The sequence below is a fragment of the Scomber japonicus genome, chromosome 10 (genome assembly GCF_027409825.1).
Source record: "Scomber japonicus isolate fScoJap1 chromosome 10, fScoJap1.pri, whole genome shotgun sequence".
NCBI classification, from domain to species: Eukaryota; Metazoa; Chordata; class Actinopteri; order Scombriformes; family Scombridae; genus Scomber; species Scomber japonicus.
Window position 1 is genome coordinate 7,452,588 of NC_070587.1, and position 22,658 is coordinate 7,475,245.

The 22,658-nt window shown below is 35.4% G+C and overlaps 1 protein-coding gene across 1 annotated transcript; it reads right to left on the bottom strand.

Annotated features, from left to right (window-relative positions):
- Window positions 1-1,017: 1,017 nt before the first annotated feature.
- On the bottom strand, window positions 1,018-12,121 carry LOC128366250 (carcinoembryonic antigen-related cell adhesion molecule 5-like). Its single transcript, XM_053326934.1, has 12 exons — window positions 12,047-12,121; window positions 11,369-11,701; window positions 10,483-10,764; window positions 9,189-9,455; window positions 7,776-8,054; window positions 7,249-7,515; window positions 3,728-3,997; window positions 3,324-3,578; window positions 2,814-2,919; window positions 2,182-2,222; window positions 2,008-2,048; window positions 1,018-1,209 (listed from the first exon to the last, which is right to left on the bottom strand). The coding sequence occupies exons 1-12, from the start codon at window positions 12,090-12,092 to the stop codon at window positions 1,018-1,020; spliced, it is 2,379 nt and encodes a 792-aa protein (XP_053182909.1). The 5' UTR covers window positions 12,093-12,121.
- Between the last annotated feature and the right edge of the window lie 10,537 nt (window positions 12,122-22,658).

The window sequence follows — 22,658 nt, forward strand, 5'->3', positions numbered from 1 at the left end:
TACAGTACAATTGACAAATGGCTTTATGAATGTTAGATTGTCTACAGATGTGACATTCAGTTATATTAGGTTTTAAATTGATGTCATTTATAATTATATGTGACAATATAAACAAGGTATAAACAAGGTTATCGTTGATCACCTTATCATTATCTTACCGTCTTATCAAAGTGCACCTTTTACAGACATTTACAATAAACATGACCTGCATTACTCTGATCATCACTACAGATTGAGATATTTTTAGGCAACAGTTTCCGCATACCTGCTGGAAGGACTTTGAGATTCAGGCAGTCTAATCACTGCAGATGTCTATCAAATAACCCCACTTCACCATCACTTTGACATTCACTCAACTTCAAATATATATATTTTCTTTTTTTCAGTAGGATTGGAGAGAAATTACTTCTTATTGTTTGTTATTGTATTTTTCTGTTTTGGATTTTTGTACATGTGGAACTTCCCTTTGAGTTTATTATTATGGAATTAAATTACAAATAATTACATCTATTGATCTGTCGCTTTGGACCAATAGATAATAGATATCTGTCCAACACAGCAAGGTCAATAATTCACTGTCATTATAAATACCTCAATTAAAAAGCTACATTGATATCAAAGTGCATCCATGTCCTGACAAATACTGCAGAAACGTAAATAAATTACAATGAATTAACATTATTATTATTCTTTTTTTCATTTTGCAAGATGTAAAATAAATGCAAAATGAATCCAAAACTGAGAAGCTGCAAACAGAATGAACTCATACAAAGGGAACAAGAAAGCTGTTATATGTAGTAAAACTAAAATAAAAGGGCATCATTGTTCTTGTGCTGACTTCAGTCAGGGCAATAACAGTTAATCATTAACCACTGCTAAAGTGCTTTGACTAGATAAACCCAAGTCTAAATTAGCCCTTCATAAAGTAGCAGAAAGGGAAGTGCAGGTTCCTCTGAGCACATGTTTGCAGATTCGGGTCTCCAGTCTGACCTCATTAGAGGATCCGTTCTGCTGTGATCACTTCTTGCGGATCTGGACCTGAGCGTAGACTGTTGCATCAGAAGTATCAGGCTGAGGAGCTGGCCTCTTCGGGGAGGATGCAGCAGCAGGACCCCTGTTCGCTTGATTCTGAGAGTTCTTCTGTAGCCCCAGGTGGACTGTCAAACCATCATTGTTGTGGAAAAAACGGATGTCCGCATAATCCAGCTCCTAGTGAAACAAAAGTTGTGGGAAAACATATTAGACAACAGTTTTGACTAAAGTTCAGGACATATCATAGTCTCTGTCTGAAACTCTATAAAAGCTAACTTCACAGATAAAATATTAACAAGTTTATTTATATTTGGCTTGTAGGCCCAAAAACAAGCAGACATGTACACTTCCACTTCAATGTTTGAGCTGAAAATCTTCTCCTGGGTTCAAAGTCTGACTGTCATTGTCATCTCATTGTAGTAAACACTGGTCCTGAATCTGATCAATGGAGGAAGAGAGACTCTTTACACACTGGCCAATAATATAGTTTAATTAATGTAAGTACGCTGTATGTATTGAGTTTTGTGTCATGTGCAGTTCCATATGTATTTTAGTGTTAAGTTTTATGTATTTCAATGGCCCATCAAGGGGACAAGCACAATACACTAGGTCTTAAAATGTCTTAATAATGAATGAAGGTTTGCATGAACTACAGAATTTTTGCTATTGGTGTTTTATGCTTCAAAAACTCAACAGAGGCATAAAAGTTTCTTAAAAGTCTATTTTTATTACAATCATGTATGAGGAACATCAAATACATGTGATTTTACTTACTCCTTTAAAATTGTGTGCTATTGTGGACTGATGTGTCATGGCATACTGTATATAAAACTCCATCATCATTTCATGATTCGTGCATAAACATCAATTTCTCTGGGCACACATGTTTTACCTACAGTACATATCTACACCTGATGTCTCTGAGCGACTCGGTTACTTAAGTGCATGTAAACCATTGGTGACATTTTACAGTACCTGTTCTTCAGAGTATGCTGCGTTCTCCTGGCCTCCACCGCCTTTAAAACACGAGAAATAATCAATTCAATTCTGAGAGTAAATAATACTGTATAAATTATACAAACATATAAAATTAGCACATACACATAATCATTTTGCATCTACTTCCTTTGATGTTTCTTCATAACTTACCTGTTCTGGAGGAGCTGTTTCCATTAGAGGACTTTTTCGTCCTGTTTAAAGAGATGATGAACCGTTACCATGTAAAGCAGATATCAGACATTATATACTGAATTATTAGATAAATATTTCATCTGTTTCTGATTGCATTAAGTCAGTTTTACTGGTCATATTTGTGAGGAAAGTCTCCTAAATGTCATAAAGTGTCAGAAGCTGCAAAAAAAAAAGAAAAGGTAAAAAAAAACTTTGATAGTGTCACTGCTTGTTAAACGCCCCAAAACAAAACAAACAAATAAAAAGCAAAGAATCATGGCATGACGTGAAATGATAAATGACATGATGATCATTAAAATCTACTACAGTTCTGTTTTTTCACTTTTAAAAGAAAATATATTGTGAGACTACCATTCTGTTTTTGCGATTGATTTAAAAAAAAAAAAAAAGATAAAACATTTTAAAAAATGCTGCCTTTTTATATCTCAAAGCTATTCACTACTTACTTATTTTTATAAATGAAGTATCCTCCAGCAGAAACTCAAACAAAGTGTTTCCATTCTGTTATTGTGATTAATAATAAAATAAGGGGAAAAATGCTAGTCTGCCTCTCTGCTCTTCTTTATATCTCAAAGCTATTCACCACTTACCGTTTTATATAAATGAAGTATCCTCCAGCAGCAGCTCCACAGATAACAAAACATGCGATTACTATTCCAGCAATGCATCCAGCTGAACATGTAGATGTTGTCATCTCTGTAACTGTACAGATTTAAGAGGGATAAGATCAAGATTTTAACACCACTTTGTAAAGAGGACTGAGAACTGTCTCATCATCTCAACATGCCTGTAGATACAAACCATACAATTAATTCTACCTTTATGTAATTGTACAGTTATTAGTGTTTGTTAACTGCAGAGACTGAGGCTGTGATGCCTTCTTTGACAGGAGTTTCCTGTTGTTGAATGCTTGTGCAGCTTGTTGCTTTAGCAAACATGCTATCTCAGATCAATATATTTTAATTTAGTTGGGAATAAAATATGTAAGTAATATCTTCAGAAAGTCTGTTGCTCTTCACATTTATATAGGTATAATACTGTATGTTAATCACAATGTCAAAAAGCTGTAACAAAATCTGCAATTAACAAAGTCTGCATACCTGTTACAGACAATCGATGAACTGCAAATGATGTTCTCCCAGTTATTTCATTCAGTGCTCGACAGGTGTAGTTGCCACTGTCAGACAGTTCAGTCATGTTTATAGTGAACACATCAGAGTTGTATAATATATTTGTCCCATCCGGTATCCAGGTGTAGCTGGCAGATGGTGTAGACGCAGCAGAGCAGGTTAATGTTAAGGTCTGTTTCACGTTTATCTCACTTGGTCCTGTGATCTGAACATTTTCTGGTCCATCTGAAAACAAATACATGGAAAGTTTAAACCAGCAAAAATAATGTGGGGGAAAAAATAACAAATAATAATAATAAAGAATAAAAAACCTGCTTAATAATTGCCTTAAAAATCATGTGTTACAGGTATATACTGCACTGCGTGTTACTTACAGTTAACAATCATGTTGTATTTAGCTTCATCATTGCTGAAGGGGTTGCTGATTTTACACACATATTCTCCACTGTGTGTTTTCTTCAGAGAGAGAAAAGACAACACTCTGTTTGTGTCGTAAAGTATCATGTTGTCAGTCGGAGTCAATGGTGAGCCGTCCTTCATCCACTCTCTGGTAAAGATGGAGCCAGCACCATCACAGGTCAGGTTGACAGAGTTCCCCTCAATCAGCTGTGTTGAAGGTATGATTGAAGTATCAGATACTCTCTCTGTTGATGAAAGAAGAGTCATTTCATTTTGTGTGAACAACATGACGTATCAGACAGAAGACTTGTGACATGTAATTTTACTTCTGTGAGTTGAAACTTGTTATTTCTGATTTGCCTGAATAAATCTTCTAAATTAACTCAGTAATAATCTTAGTTATGAAAGTAATGAGAGTTTAACATCTTATGAGTAACTGCATTTAGACAGCCAGCATCATCACAGCTTAGATTGACTGACTTCCCCTCAGTCATCTGGTTTGTTCATGTCATTTAAAAAGCAGAAATTCTCAATGTTGGGTAAAATATAAAGTAAAATAAGTAACACAAGAGTTGACTGAGATCATAACATATACAGTTTTGAACAACCTGATGTCATATATATTAATACTGGAAAACGTCCCACTGCCAAGTTAATAAAATGTTTTGCTTGTTGTTTGTTCTTTCTTTGAATCCTGATGAAGAACTTTCTAACTTAATCCAAAGGTATATTTGTTCCTCCTCCAAACATGAGCTCCTGAAGTTTGTATTTCAATCCAAAAGTAACAAAAGAGTTGACTGAAATCATTTAACATTTACACTTTTGAACATCCCAATGTCACACATTAACACTGGAAAATGTGACTTCACTACACTAAATAATGGAGACAAAAACTGTTAAATCAAAATCACAAAATCCTCCAACATTGACTCAAGCAGTCTGTAAAGGACATCAATATAGTGCATGTTGGTTTTTATTTACTATGTATTATATTAGGTCATTTATTTGTACACTTCCTGTTAAACGGATGTATTTTATTGTGAAACTTGATAGAGAAAGGTAAACAAGCATCACATGGATAAAGGAAAAATAACTACGGTGTTGGACTAAACTAAAAGAGTGATTTATTAGCTTGGTTGAAAGTGGCAACAAGGTAAAGGTTATGGTACATTTAGGTTTGTGTTGAAATTTAAGTTAATTTGATGTAAAGTCAAGCTAAATGCTACAAGGTAATTATATTATTATTGTTCATATCTCACACATTATGCTGCTCCTGTAACTTTAAATGTAACACTCTGTTACATTAGATCACTCTGTAATATACAGAGTGTATATTGTTGCCATGTCATCATTAAAAGACATTAAAATAATACTTTATTTACATTGTTCAAAGCGGCTTGTCTTTATTGTTTGTGTCATAAATGAACCACCCAAAGCCCAAACAACCCCCTCTGTTTACATGAAATGGTTCAGTCCTGTATCCAAACCAGGAACACTTGTTAACAGTGAATTAAGAGTTAGTGCAGCATGAACATAAAGTCTCAAAACCTTCATAAAATACAATCAGGGTTCCAAAAAAATAAATAAATAAGTGAGTGACAATATATCACACAACTTTATATAAAAAGGTGGCTCTAATCCGTGAGTGGTGGAAATGAACCTGTTAGCTAAACTTAGTGCATCATGAAAAAGACTAATTTTACTTTTGCTCTCCTAACATTAGTTATTGTTAATATCTTTAAATATCTTCACTCGTCTTTCAGCTGATGTTTAATCAATGCAGGTAAACCTTTAGAAAGGTATTCATACTAATTCAGTTGTCCATGCTCCTGGTGCCAGGACCAACAGATGTATCTTCAGGCTCAGCCGCCCTCCTGTCCCCCCAAAATAATGAACTTTGAATGGGCCAGTTGGGTTCTGGAGGTTTGGTTACAGTAATTGCACTTTGGTTGGCGTGTCCTGTGCCTGATGTTGGGGCACAATTTGACATCTTTTCATGGGGCCCAAAATCCCTGGTGGCCCCTGATGGAGAGTGAATGCTGATTCAAGCACTGTTTATACAGTGTCAAACTTCCACTATCACAAGCAGATGACTGAATCCAATCATTTTTCTTTTATCTATATCACTGTGTATACAGCTTCTTATGTGAACTTACCCAGTACAGTTATAGCTGAAGGCTGAGATGTTTGATGTCTCAGAGTTTTGCTGTTAAAGGCCTGACAGCTGTAGTTCCCACTCTGACTCATCTGAATATTCATCAGTGTGAGTTCTGGTCCAGTATCAGACAGCAGGTCTCCATTCAGAAACCACTGAAGCTGAGCAGAAGGTCTGGAGACAGCTGAGCAGGACAGTCTGATGGTTGACCCTTCCACATAGTGGTCTTCAGATGGAGATAACTTCAAAATGATGTTTTCAGGGCCAACTGGGTGATATATAGAGGGGGGAAAGCAAATGTCAGCCAAAAGTAAAGTTAGTGTCAGTTTAGCTCAGTCTGATGGCTTTTAATAGCTTCATATGTCAGTCAGCTACAATACAGGTGATGAAATGTAATTTAAGTCTGTGATTGGTTCATATTCAGTAATATTAATTAAGTGGCACTAGCATGTATTTAATTAAAGGATTAGAAGTTGTACATGCAGGTTAGAAACTCACAGCTGATGGAAAGATTTGTTGGATCACTGGTGCCATTACTGAAAAAATTTGACACATGACACCTGAATGGTCCCTGATCATAGCGGGTCACACTGATGATAGTGAGAGTGCGGCCTCCATCAGTGAGCTGAACTCTCTCACTGGCTGTAACCTCAGAGCTGCCGTTCATCCAGAGGAAAGAAGGAGAGAATCCAGAAGAAGAGCAGGACAGACTGACAGAGCTGTTGAACTCCACCAAGTCTGAGCTGTTGGCATTTACCTTCACATTAGAGACTCGCTCTGTGGGTGAAGAAAACAATAATTACTTATATTTGCATTTATATTATATTACAGGCTGGAAAATTAGTCCCATTCTAAATATACCATGTTGACTATTCACAGTTGAGTATATTTAAAGTGACTCTTACCTTTCTTGCATTTCACACAGCACTATGAAAAAACTTGAACAGCAACAACCCCTCCTCCCTCCTATGAACTGGGTGCTAAACATGTATGTTCACCACCATTGAGTATCTATCATGTGTATTTCTGTATTGAACAGTGTTAACGTCAGGCTTCAGGGGTCATACAAGAAAAAAAAATCTATGTCAGCATCTGAATAGTGAAGTGAAACCCTACTGTTGTTCATATCTCAGACATTATGCTGCTCCTGTAACACTGAACACATTATATTTCTTTATGTAACACCCTGTTACATTAGATCACTCTGGAGTATACAGAGTGTAACCTTGGAGTACTGTATATACAGTGCCGAACTTCCACTAACTGAATCCAATCTTTCATTTTGTTTTGTTTTTTGTTTTATCTATATCACCATGTGTACAGCTTCTTACAACAACTTACCCAGTACAGTTATAGCTGAAGGCTGAGATGTTTGATATCTCAGAGTTTTGCTGTTAAAGGCCTGACAGCTGTAGTTCCCACTTTGACTCCCCTGAATATTCATCAGTGTGAGTTCTGGTCCAGTATCAGACAGCAGGCCTCCATTCAGAAACCACTTAAACTGAGCAGAAGGTCTGGAGACAGCTGAGCAGGACAGGTTGATGTTTGACCCTTCCACATAGTGGTCTTCAGATGAAGATAAGTTCACAATAATGTTTTCTGGGCCATCTGGGTGGGATATAGAGGGGGGAAATCAAACATTAGCAAAAAGTAAAGTAAGTGTCAGTTTAGCTCAGTCTGATGGCTTTTAATAGCTTCATATGTCAGTCAGCTACAAAGAGCAATACAGGTGATGAAATGTCATTAATGCCAGTCAGTGATTGATTCAAATTCAATAATATGAATCAAGCTGTGTCTTTGAAGCTTTGTTACACTAGCATGTATTTCATGCAAGGATAAGAAGTTGTACATGCAGGTTAGTAACTCACAGCTGATGGAAAGATTTGTTGGATCACTGGTGCCATCACTGAAAAAATTGGACACATGACACCTGAATGGTCCCTGATCATAGCGGGTCACACTGATGATAGTGAGAGTACGGCCTCCATCAGTGAGCTGAACTCTCTCACTGGCTGTAACCTCAGAGCTGCCGTTCATCCAGAGGAAAGAAGGAGAGGATCCAGAAGAAGAGCAGGACAGACTGACAGAGCTGTTGAACTCCACCAAGTCTGAGCTACTGGCTTCTACCTTCACATTAGAGACTCGCTCTGTGAATGAAAAACAAAATGGTACAGTTTTCATATTTATCATTATGTTGCAAATGGACATGGCTCAGTAGTGTGCAGCAATTTAGAAAGTGTGAACAAATCAAAGGTTAATGACACAACAATGAGTATTCATGAGAGCATTTTCATGATTCATATTTGCTTCTGGGCTTAGCTTAGTCTAGTTTCTCAACACAGAAGTGAAAACACTTCCAGTAACTTCTACATTAAATGTGTAAAAAAGTGTTTATCTCTGACTGGTATCAGTGCCATAATAGAGACAACTGTATCTAGTTAAATATTGTGTTTCCTCTCTTCTACTACCTGTTTAACATTTAAACACAACAACTGTATGATCAGACATTATGTACAAATAAATACTCTCCAGTCTTTTATCAGAGCTGTTAAATTGAGACTTGATTTGGACTTTTCTTCAGTGAGACTCGACTATTTGAGACTTGAATGGCTTAACTTTGAAAGGTAAAAACAGCAGAGAGGACTAGTTCAGCTGTTCCTCACACTCTGAATGTTTAACTTTTATATTCTGATAGAAACTGCTCCCATGATCTTCTGTACAACACTATACTTAATGATTGCAGAAGTTAAATGCTTAACCAGTGTTGGTGGACCATACAGTTAATTTTACCAATTAACTGACCATGCCTAGATTCTCCTTACCATTTAGTGAATGTGATTAGTTTGACAACCACCTTAAATTTGTGCATGAGTAAGTAACATTTGCGAGCTGCGCCTGTTTTCCTGCTTTTGGCCATATTAAACATATTTTATTCTCAGACCTTCTTATTATCTCTGTAAGAGCAAAGTTTTGCAATATCTCTATTTGAATAACAAGATTTTATTGTGGGAATGTATGTACAGATGTTATTAGTGTTCAATTCACTGTATGGCATTACAGTGATCTGCATCAAAGGAACAAAAAAGCACCACCTGCATTTAAACTTGTTATGTGTGAAAGCAACAGTTGAGACAGACCTGGGGCTTGACTTGAACTTGACAGGACAGTAAAACTGTCGTATTATTAAAGAGAAATAATCTATTATTGGTATTTTGACACAATGTTAACAGCAAGTGTTACAGATACAAATAAACATACACAAATGTTTCACTTAAACTTACCCAGTACAGTTACAGCTGAAGGCTGAGATGTTTGATATCTCAGAGTTTTGCTGTTAAAGGCCTGACAGCTGTATTTCCCACTCTGACTCCCATTAATATTCATCAGTGTGAGTTCTGGTCCAGTATCAGACAGCAGGTCTCCATTCAGAAACCACAGAAACTGAGCAGAAGGTCTGGAGACAGCTGAGCAGGACAGTGTGATGGTTGACCCTTCCACATAGTGGTCTTCAGATGAAGATATCTTCAAAATAATGTTTTCTGGGCCATCTGAATGTGGAGAGCAGAAACAGCCAATTTATAATCAACTAAACATTATATTAGTATCATGAGAAATAATTGAGTCAAACAGTTTGACACAGTGTGAAGCCTCATAATTGATTAATGTGCAGAACTGCATCACTATACACCAAGTCACAGAAACAATAGAAAACCCAGAAATATTTAAATGACACTAACTTTATAATGTTTTAAATACACAGTGCTGTAATTTGTGGTTGTGTTGCACCAGATATCATTAAGTTGAAAGCTGAGTTTAAAATATTAGAAACACCAGAATATTAAAAACATAATGGACAGTAAACATTGTGAACATTGTAAATTTAACAAAGTGCTGCAGGACTGTTATATTGGATTTTTATTTTTTTTAATATTATTTTATTTGTTGTTATTTTTACACAACATCACCAACTTTCCACAGGGAATCATTAAGTAAAGTAACACATCACTTTTTTCAATTTAACGAGTAACTGTTAGCTAGCAGGTAGCTGTTACTAACTTCTGTCATGGTGCTGGTTAGCGTGATGTCAGCTGTGGTGCTTTGTGTTGGACAAACTATCAACTTCTACACAACATCAACTGTTTGCTTTTCAGCTGTGAAATTAGTTTGGTTTTACTGTAATATTCATTTTAAACAAGTCCAAATAGACTGCCACTAGTTTTTAATGTGGCTTGACACACCTGCTCTTCTTTATTTGTTAGTTAGTTAGTTAGTTGTTTAGTTGTTTGAGCTTTAATGTAGTTTTATGTGAGTCTTTCAGTGGGTTTAATATGTTGTTTGTGACCTTAAGCACTGTTTAATAACTTGCAAAATAGTAAACCAATAAGAAATAGAATCATGATCAGATTGTTGATCATGATCCTGCCTAAAAAAATCATATGATTCTTCTTTGCCATAGTGCTCACCCCTAACTCAGTGTCTGATCAGTTTAGTCTGCATAATACATTATTCAAACCAGCCAAGAGCATCAGAAGAAGTCATTAAGATGAAGCAGCATGTTGTAAGTTAGTAACTCACAGCTGATGGAAAGATTTACTGGATCACTGTTGACAGGACCACTGACAGCATTGGACACTCTGCAGCTGTATGGTCCCTGATCATAGCGGGTCACACTGATGATAGTGAGAGTACGGCCTCCATCAGTGAGCTGAACTCTCTCACTGGCTGTAACCTCAGAGCTGCCATTCATCCAGAGGAAAGAAGGAGAGAATCCAGAAGAAGAGCAGGACAGACTGACAGAGCTGTTGAACTCCACTAAGTCTGTGCTGTTGGCAGTTATCTTTACATTGGAGACTGGCTCTGTGGGTGAAAAACAAAATACTACAGTAAACACCTCATAGAGAAAATCAGTTTAACTTTCTGTTGACATTGTGTCACTAAGTCACTGAGTCAACTCTGTGGTAGTTTCTTAGGCTGTACATTATAGTGATGGCTCATTAGAAACTTTTAATATAATTCAGCACCACAACATTTGGTCTTAAAACTAACAGATTACTGTAGAATTGAATAAACTCGACTCTGACACAGTCTCAACAAAAGATAAAATACATTGACAAGTAAGGTGCAGATTTATTGAATGACAGTTGTATTAGCTTGCATTCAACTACATGAATGTATGAAATAAACTCATGACTTGTATATCAGACATGTCAGAAAAACTAACAATACTGCTAATGTGCACCTTTCACTAAGTTATTCATATCTCAGGCATGAAGCCAATGTTCTCTTAATTTAACTGCAGTGGAGAACTGTCCACACAACGTTCACATGAATCTTATAATGTAATCATATGATGTCAATTATGTTATATCATTACATTATTGTTACATTATTTAAGTTCAATTCTTTTGTGATTTATTTATTTTTACATTTAAAACTGTTGCTTTCTGAAACATCTGCTCACCACTTATGTTCAATTCAGTGGTTCCTGTCATCTGTTCTCCTCCATCTGGTGTAATTCTAACTCTGTACTGTCCAATGTCATTAAGAGTCAGATCCATGAGCTTCAGAGATCCAGTAGATCTGTCGAGGATGATCCTGCCTTCATACTCTGGTCCAGTATTGTTGACCGAAGAGGTGGAGGTTATTATAGGTTTGTGAATACTGTTTAAAACAAAAGTCCAGCTCACAAACAGAAATGGTGTTTCTGGTGGAGTCACTGTTGTGGTGAACATCACATCTCCTCCAACAGCTGCAGTCAGTTCATCTGGCAACACACCACTTCCTTTGGTTAAACCTGGAGGAGACAGTTAGATATTTGAGACTGGGACAATTCATTATATCATCTTACAGTCAAATCATGTTTTTCTTTTTGTTCCTTCAGTTAGATGATTGACCTTCACTGTGCAGAATGATTGTATTTGCTTAAAGTGGAACAATGCCCTTCGACAGAAGTATTAGGGTTAGGGTCATAAATAAATCTTAACAAACTGACCCAATTAATGGCAACCTGAGCACACAGTGGTATTGTTTGTCTCAATAGTAGCTGTGACTATTAGCTAGTTTTACAAACTTCTCAGACAAAAACTGAAGGGTAATGCTTTAAAAAAAACTTTTCTGAAAGTAACAACAAGATTCTTACCTGTAAAAGTCACAGAGACAATACAAAGTAAAGGTAATATATCCATTTTGTGGGATGTGTACAGCTGAGAAAAGTTTAGCCTCTTACTGTCTGGCAGCTGCGATTATAAAACTCATGTCTCAGTGTCAGTGTAGAAACCCATGAAAAACCATACCTGCTACGTATTGTGTTGCCAACTATGTGCATGGTGAGATAAACCCACTGAAGCTGTCATGACAAACACTGAAGAGCATTGCCCTCTAGTGTTTGTACTAGAAGGGATAGTACAGTATAACTTCAAATCCTTTAGAACTTTATTACTTTACTTTATTACTTTAGTACTTACATTTGCACTGTTTCAGATTTGTAGCAAGATTTTGATCATTGTGCTGTTTTCTGCTTTATTTTTTATTGACATTTAGTTGTTCATAATGAAATGATCAGAACAGAACAAACCGACAGCCTTTTGTGACTTGTGTGTGCTCCTTTTCACATTTTGTTTTCATTTATTTTCAAATAGATTTTTCATATGTTGGTGTTTCTAGTATATTTATATTTTGGATTTTTTTATTTTAAATTTGTATTATTTTGTTAATCTATTTTTAAATGTTTCATCAAGATATTTATAGCTTTCTGTTTTCTGTGAAAGTTCAAAAGTACCATTTGAGTAAATGTACTTAATGTGATCAACAACATCTTTTCCAAAAAATACCACAAAGGAATGTGACTATCATGGTAAGTGCTGCATGCTGTACATGCTGACACAGTCAGGCATTTCAACCTTGTATCAGCTCAGAGAAAATCACTATGTGACTTTCATTGTGTTACTTTTGACTTGGTTCTCTCCTATGTGTAAATATTGTAAATGTATGTCTATTTACACAAAGGAAGTTGGTCTATGTCTTCTAATAATAGCTTTAAATCATGTGATATAGATCATTAAAAGGGTCACTTAAGGTCATAAGAACTGCAAGAGTGGCAACCAACTCATATATCTATATAAAAAGCCAAAGCCTCAAAATACAGAGTTTAGTCAAGGCAAAACATGCTGCCGCTTTTTTAAAGTATTAAAATCTGAATTCTTATGCAACCAATACCTTATACTGTTTTGCTTTTGAGTTCCTCATAGTCCATTTTATCAATGATTAACAGCACGATGGTAAACCATTTAGAGGAAGGGTGATAGGACAGCTGCAATAACACATTACTTCCTTATTAGTCTTCATATACTGAGATCCACATTGTCACACTGAAACCAACTGAGGGAAAGTTAAGGAGTTTGACTAAAAATCTTTCCTCTCACAAATTTCTCTTTTTGGTCATACTTGAAGATACTTCAGATAAAATGGAAACAGCTGTGACTCATTTCATCCTCCTGGCAGTCATCTCAGGTGAGCTCTTATCATGATACATTTTTAGACATTTTTACACATATTGTCTACAAATAATATCCTTGGATTTATTATTGAAGTTATTTATGATGAAATGCTCACAGTGTTAATATTAAGGTTTTACATTGTCTGATTGTCTGTTGATGTCAACATTAGAGTTTTCACATTGTCTGATTACACCTACACCTCACATTACAGACAAGCTTGCTTTTAGAGCACTTCAGGTGATATTATGAAGAAAGATTTCAGATTTGTTTTAAGTATATTTTTTCAGGCTTTTTTTGCCTTTAATGTACAGGACAGTGGAGATAGACAGGAAACAGGAGGCAGAGAGAGGGGGGAATGACACGCAGGATAAGACTGCTTGGCTCGGGATTCGAACCGGGGTCGCCTGCAACGGGGACTATAACCTCAACACACATTTTTTTCTTTCTTTACTTTTACTTACATAAATTGTATATTACCTTCATTTGAAAACAGATTCCTGAATGCAATTGAATACATTTTATTTAGACCAACTTTATTTTGGGAGCAGACAACAGAAAACAAAACAACAACAAAAAAAATTCAACATTTGTTAAAACAGTCAGAGTTTGATGGTTGAACTTTTCTCAGCTGGACACATCTCACAAATACCGATGTATATACACTGCCTGGCCAAAAAAAAAGTTGCCACCAAAAAAGAAGGTCACCCACTCTAATATTTCGTTGGACCGCCTTTAGTTTTGATTACGACAATGCCAGGATTCATCGGGCTTAAATTGTGAAAGAGTGGGTCAGGGAGTATGAGACATCATTTTTACACATGGATTGTCCACCACAGAGTCCAGACCTTAACCTCATTGAGAATCTTGAAATTGAAATTTCAGATTTTTTTTTTTTAAAGCTAAAGGCGGTCCAACGAGATATTAGAGTGTGTGACCTTTTTTTTTTGGTGGCGACTTTTCTTTTGGCCAGGCAGTGTATTACCTTTGTGTTTTTTGGCTCTTACATCTACATACCTTAAATTAAATAGGCTATATGAGAATTTTAAAGTCTTCTCTCTCTGGTTAAAATACATGTTGCCTCTTTCAGAAAAGTTGCATTAGCTTTAATTTTCTGTATGGGTTGATAAAACTAGCTAAAGTCACAGCTACCAGGCTACTAACACAAATAACTTTATACCTCTGTGTACTGGTTACTATTCACTAGCTGGGTCAGTCTGTTAATATTTAATTGTCTTGTTGTGGTCTAATACTTCTATCAAAGGACACAAACTAAATTACCCTCATTAAAATAAATGAAGAGGACATTACAGTATAAACTGCTCTGTAAAGATGTCAGCAGCTTCAGCTATGATTTCTGACAATCACCTAAACATAATGAGGCTGATTGATTTATTTCTGTTTTCAGAAAATAGAACATTTATACCAAACAATTATGTTAAGTTTACTGACTTGAGAAGAGTCATGAGCCTTAACTGCACCATAACTATAACCACTACAGAAAGACAGACATGTTTATAAGAGAAAAAAAAGAAAAAGAATTACAGTTTGTGTCTGACATGGTTTTTCAACAAGGAAAAGTTTATTTAAATTGTTTAACTATATACATATGCACATGCAAATATGAATATAAAAATACTTTTTACCTTTTAAAGGTTTTACTGCTGGACACAAGGAGTCTCCTATCAGTACTTTAGGTCTCCATACTGGTTGCATACTAGACCACATTTCTGCAGATAAATGTGAAAACACCTTTCTAATGTCAAACTCTGTATATATCATTTTGCACAGTGAAGGTCAAACATCCAAGTGAAAGAACATTTTCTTATGTTAATTGTTGCCTAATTTTTTGTCTCATTTTGCAGTCCACTGATCTCCGTCCTTCTCTAACATGTAACTGTCTCCTCCAGGTTTAACCAAAGGACATGGTGTGTTGCCAGATAATCTGACTGCAGCTGTTGGAGGAGAAGTGATGTTCACCACAACAGTGACTCCACCAGAAAAACCATTTCTGTCAGTGGGCTGGACTTTTGTTTTAAACAGTGAAGAAATAAATATAATAACCTCCACCTCTTCAAACAATACTGGACCAGGTTATTCAGGCAGGATCATCCTCGACAGATCTACTGGATCTCTGAAGCTCATGCATCTGACTCTTAATGACATTGGAGAGTACAGCGTTACTATTATAACAGATAGAGGAGAACAGATGACAGGATCCACTGAACTGAACATACTTGGTGAGCAGATGTTTCACATGAACAGCAGTTTTAAGTGTTAGATGTAGAAAATAAATCACAAAAGAAATTAACCTTAAAACCAAAGAAGTTTTCCACTGCAATTTCACTGGTTTCTGAATGAAGACCTGCTTTCTGATACTGGACCAGAACTCACACTGATGAATATTCAGATGAGTCAGAGTGGGAACTACAGCTGTCCCTAACCCTAACTCTAACCCATCAAACATCTAGGTATAACATATAGGTTAAAAAATGCATTCAGTCATCTGCTTGTAATTGTGGAAGTTTGGCACTGTACAGTACTTGAATCAACATTCACTCTCCAGATCTGCAAACTAAATTAAATTTAAAAAATACAAAGACAGACAAGAAACACATTATTTCTGTGTCCAGCAGTAAAATACTCAAGAAAAAAACACACTTTTGAATTTAACTTTTGACCTTGCACATCACTGCAATTAATAATGTACTTATAACAAATAATTTAATGATGTAATGCTCCATTAAGACCTCTCAAACCACAATATTGGTCTGAGTGGAAAACACATAACATGATGTCTCGTAACTATTGACTGCTTAAGTCAATGTTGGAATTTTTTAATTTTTTTTGTCTCCATTATTCAGTGTAGTGAAGTCAATTCTATGTCAAAAACAGGGACATTTTCCAGTATTCATACAAGTAACATTGGAATGTCCAAAACTGTAAATGTTGAATGATTTCAGTCAACCGTTTTTGTTTCTTTTATTTTCACACAAAATGTTTAAATATTCATATCACATGAACAAACCAGACAAGTGAGGGGAGGTCAACCAACCTAACTTGTGAAAATGCATTTCATGATTAATAAATGTTAAACTCTCATTACTTTCATAACTAAAAGCATTACTGATTTAATTTTGAGGATATGTTCAGGCAAATCAGAAATAACAAGTTTCAACCTAACAGAAGGAAAATTACATGTCACAAGTCTTCTAACTGTCTGATACGTCATGTTGTTCACACAAAATGAAATGACTCTTCTTTCATCAACAGAGGGAGTATCTAATGCTTCTATCGTATCTACAACAAATCATCCGACTGAGGGGAACTCTGTCAACCTGACCTGTGATGGTGCTGGCTCCATCTTTACCAGAGAGTGGATGAAGGACGGCTCACCATTGACTCAGACTGACAACATGATACTTTACGATACAAACAGAGTGTTGTCTTTTCTCTCTCTGAATAAAACAGACATTGGAGAATATGTGTGTAACATCAGCAACCGCTTCAGCAATGATGAAGCTAAATACAACATGACTGTTAACTGTAAGTAGTAAAGTATATATACACATGTAACAGTAACACATGATTTTTAAGTCAACTATTAAGAAGGTTTTCTATTTTTTATCTGTTATTTTTTCCCCAATCAATGTACTGTGTAAAAACACATTATTTGTGCTGGTTTAAGAACTTTCCATGTATTTGTTTTCAGATGGACCAGAAAATGTTCAAATCACAGGACCAAGTGAGATAAATGTGATACAGACCTTAACATTAACCTGCTCTGCTGCGTCTACACCATCTGCCAGTTACAACTGGATACTGAATGGGATAAATATATTACACAATTCTTCTGTGCTCACTAAAGTGATTGGATGTTCTGACAGTGGCAACTACACCTGTCAAGCACTGAATAAAATAACTGGAAGAACATCATCTGCAACACATCATGTGTCTATAGGTATGCAGACTTTGTTGCAGCTCTTTGACATTTAGATTACTTTACAGTGTTATACCTCCAATAATGTGAAGAGTAGCAGGCTTCCTGAAGATTTTATTTACATATTCTATTCCTACCAACTAAATAAAAAATAAATTAAAAACTGGGATAACATCATCTGGGAAGTATTAGTATCTCTAAAAAGTGAAGTTCAACTGTTCAGTTCAAATGTTTAGTGACAATAGACACTGACAGAAAATTTAGATCTTTGATTGACCTTCAGATATTCAATCATCCTCCTCTGCCTCCTGAGGAACAGCCATCCCTAAACTATACTTACTTCTACCTACACTTCTCAAAGTAATCATGTGAGGACTGAGGACTAGCAAGCTTCTCAAAGTTGTTGATCCCTTCTGTATAAGTAAGTGATAGATTTGTTACAGAAAACTGAGTTAAGAAGCATGATGCATTCAACAGATTTTATTCCATCAGGTGAATGCTTTGTGTTTGATCCTGTAATCTATGTAATCTTGTTATATATCCATTTATATGTACTAACAATTACCATTTGCCGTGATATAAACCTTCCTTAACTGAGTTTGTGAAGCTTAAATTGCAAAGTGATAATACTTTGTCTTTTGTCTATGCAGTTTTTCCATGGTGGATCATCCTTATAATAGTAATTGCATGTTTGCTGGTTGTTGGAGGAGCTGCAGGTGGAGGGTATTACATGTATAAAAAAAAGTAAGTGAAAAATAGTCATCAAAATAATTATATAAAAAGTGAATTCCTTCTAGCTCAAAACTAACATTACCCACATATTGAAAATCCACTGGACTATTTTAATAGCTTCCTTCACCTGAAATTCAAAATACAATCTTATCATGAAGCTTAGATTGAGTTGCTGTAGTTACTGTTTAGAAATATATTTTAAAACCAATAATTTAACCTAACAATGTTTTATTTCTATGTTTAGAAAAAATGCTCAACCAGGACGGAATGGAAATGCTCAACCACAAAATACAGGTTTCTATGTTTAGAACCAACAGAAATGCTCAACCATAAGTCCCAGGTTGGTATTCATCTGATCTAATTTAATATTTTCTGAACTCAGATTACCACAATACTGTATCAAGATAGACAAGATAAAGAATACATTAGAAATGAACATTTTGATAATACCATGAAAACTCTATTTTTACATAGAGCAAGACTTAAATGTGTATGAGAACAGCTCAGCGATACATGAGAACACAAGAAAGGATTTCTCTTGGTTTAGACCTGAAAAGACTACAATGGGCCAACTATTAAGATTACTCACTATCAGTTATATAAAGTCAATCAAAACAGTTACTCTTGGCTTTAATCAGCTGTTTTTCTGTCTTGCAGATTATTGAAAAATCATCACAAGCATCAAGAAAACACCTTTATTGTGTTTTTTATGTGTGGCAATGTCAGACGGTCAGACGGTACACTACTTTGGTCCACACTGAAACATCTCAACAGCTATTGCCACTAAATTTTCATGTTTCACAGAAAATGAATCCTGTTGACTTTGATAAAACTCTGACCTTTTCTCTAGCACCACCATGAGTTTCACATTTGTAGTTGTATATAGCGCCATCATCAGATCAAATTTCTAATTTGTCAAATACTTTGATTTATGACAAAATATCCAGCAGCCTCAGCTGTACCTTGTGTTTAATGCTTACCAACAAAATCAGTGTGCTGTAATGCTTAATTTAGTTTGTAAACTTGTAAACATTATGTTTGGTACTGTAAATCAACATGTCAGCATTGGTATTATGAGCATGTTGCCATACTGATGTGCTGAGTCCACAGAGCTGCTTGCAGATTGTTAAGGTGTATTCACATTACAGTGGAAAATGTAGGTGATTGTGATTAGCTGGTGAACTTACTTTTGAGAAAATCTAAAAGCTACAATACATACAATGATACAACTTATGTTGCTTCCAATAGATTGCTATAAAGACGTATTTTTTGTGTTTTTTTTTTATTAAATAATGGAAAGTGACAAGTGCAACGATAGATATTTAATGCACACATGTGGACACACCCTGGAGTGTGTGTCTCATATTATTGAGGAAGACTTAAAAAAAAAGATGATTTCATATTAAATAGCCTCAGCCACATCAGCTTTGAAATATGAAATTAAATGAGTAACTTCACACAGAGATAGAGGCGTTTGGAGTCAGGTTTCGGCTAAAGGCGGTCATTTGAAATGGAATGAAGCCCACTAAACAGTAGTGGAACACGCCCCGTTACTGCTCCTCCCTCGACTTCCACATCAAAACCTGACAAAAACCTTTATTTTCTAGGGAGAAATAATTTGATAGAATGGCTTTAACATTAACCTATCATATATTTGATCTATCAAGGACATGTTCATGTTCCTGTGTTGCTAAATGATAAATATATCATTCATTTGGACAGTGAGTCTTCCGGTCTGCTCACCAAAATTATAAATTAAAATACATGAATAAAAACAAGAATAAAATCTCATTAAATGTTGAGTCATAATTTCGTCACTATAACACCACCTGCTTAGACACTGTGTTGGTCTAGACTCTAGACTTTGCAGACACACTCTTATGGTCTCTAGTCTGTCTGTCAAGTGTTGTCTGTGAAAACAAAGACGAAGGAGACTAAGGTAAGTGATGTACTTAATGCAACCAAAACTGTTGTTTTTTGTCAATGAAATGTTTAAAAAATAAAAGGTGTGTGAGTGGGAGGGGGCAGCAGGGTGGAGGGGTTTCCTTATGGGAGCGCAAGATGTCACTCGGGATTCCCGTCCTGTTTTTGTCTTTATTCCTCTCAACAATGACAGCTGATCAAAAAGCGATTATGATGCGCAAAGCATGAGATGTCAGTGAAGTTATAAGATACACGGGAATTGTAAATGAATCTATTCATTAAAATGAGCACGTCCTGTCGAAAAACACACAGATCATTTGTTGTTAATGATCTCAAATCACTTGTTAAATGTAACCTCATCGGCCTGTCACCAATATTACTGCTCTTCTAAATTTCTTACTAATCTCTACTTAGTAATAAGTTTGGTTTTGCACATTAACATTTCAGGAAATCAAAAAACTGTAAACTATTAGGAGATCGACAAAGAACAGAATGCTGGGTTACACAACTAGGCTATTTCCAAGTACATGGCGTAGTGAAGTGTTTCACTACAAATGTTACAAGCACAAATTCAATAGGCCAATTAAGCAATAAAGAAAATGTGATTCTTCATTGTTGACGATAAAAGGCATATGCTACAATTAAATCCAACAGAAATCGTCTCCAGATGAATCATGACACCTGCCGTACTTCTCATCTCAGAATATTCACAGAAAAATAATAAAGACAAGAGGGTTGTTGAATTAATATTACCATGTGTGGCTGAGCTTATTGTAGGAAAACAAAATTATGTTGAATGGAGCAAACGTAATCCACGGCAACAAAACGTTGTATTCCTATAATTTTGCGCACTACTTCGTAATAAGTGATAAACTAGACATCTATACATTCACTGAACAGAGATTGTGAAAACAAAATGCACATTTCTCTCTAGAAATGTAATCAAAACACATTTTAATGCAGAAATTATCTTCATATATAACATTTTACACTGAGAAATAAATGAATGGCAGCCATTTTATTTGTTTTCGCAGACAAAAACTTGAATGTCATGTGACGTGAACACAATCCTATAGAAAAGAATAGAGCAGAATAAATGTTGCCATCTCACAATTTATGAGCCCAAATTGTGGGATGGCAACGTTTTACACTGTGGACCAACGTAGCCGTGATACGTTTTGCTGTGAGACTGGCTTCTGAATAAAGCCTATTGAGCTCTCAGTTGATAAATGTGAAGAGTTTCATGGCTTTTATCGCTAATACAGTTCAAACTATTAAGAATACAATTTTCCCTTCCCAAACTCTTCCTGACCTTTGCTTTAAAACATCGTGCACTCTGATGCATTAAAGTCAGTCAAGGATTATTTTAAATCAGTTCAACCACCTAAGGTCTTGAACAAATAGTTCCTGGGCAGCTCATAGATCATATGAACGACAACGAGCTCTTTGATCAATTTCCTTTAGTTTTTATTGCAGGTCATAGTCCTGTCCTGAGACAGCACCTCTAAAGTTAATGATATTCTTTTAGCAGCTGATAATAGCCAAAAATCTATTTTTATTGCTTTTAGATCTTACTGCCGCTTTGGATAACTTCTGAAGCATTAGGTTGGCATATCAGGTATTTTAGATTGGTCTCAGTCTTATCTTTCTAATGGGAAATTCTGTGTGGCCATTGGTGACTATAAATCCTCCACCTCGAATTTCCCATCTATCATGTCCTATAGGGAGCAGGGTTATTATAGTTAACTAAATCTAAGACTAAAACTAAAACTAGCAATGAAAAAATAATTTAGTTAACTGAAATTAAAATAAAAACTACAATTAAAAAAAAAAAAAAAAACTAAATAAAAACTACAATGAACAATGTAAAACTAACTAAAACTAAACTGAATTGCAGATAAATTCAGCTTCATTTCGTTGTCGTTTCATTTTCTCCCTCGATGACTTCCTGTCCTGCAGCAGCCTTGGTTAAAGAATGAAATTAAAAAGGTTGATAAACCATAATTGGTGTCACACATTCTTTCATCCTTTTCAGCTTCTACAAGTCAAGGCTTTCTCTTAATACCTGAAAAACTAAGACTAAGACTAAATAAAAACTAAACTGAAACTAGTCAATTCCTCAAAATAAAAACTAAACTAAAACTACTAAATCACTTGTTGAACTAACTAAAACTAAACTGAAATAAAAAAGCAAACTGAAAAACTAAAGAAAAATAAAAACTAAAGAACATTTCAAAACTATAATAACCTTGCTAGGGAGTGCCCTTATTATTATCATTTATGAATATGTTACCTGCAGGTCAAATGTTTTATAAGTGTGTTATGCCCTAGTCTAGGGGTGCCTAGGGCATAACTTGAATAGGCCCCATCTTCTCCAAATCCCAAGTAGCCACAAGCAAAATTGGGTTGTGCATAAAGAAAATTATTTACACAAATCAACAAGTGAACCTATAGATATAAATAAAATATAAGACTGAGTTATTAATCTTCAGGGTGGACCAAGGCCAAAATAACAAATAAAACAATTCTATCTAGAAAGTAAGAAAAATGCCCTAAGAAAAAAAAAAGACAAAAACTTAACTCCCTAACTAAGTAAACACGAGAAAACAAGGTAAACAAAACTGACAGTCCACCCTTACTACTCAAAATAAACTATCAAAACG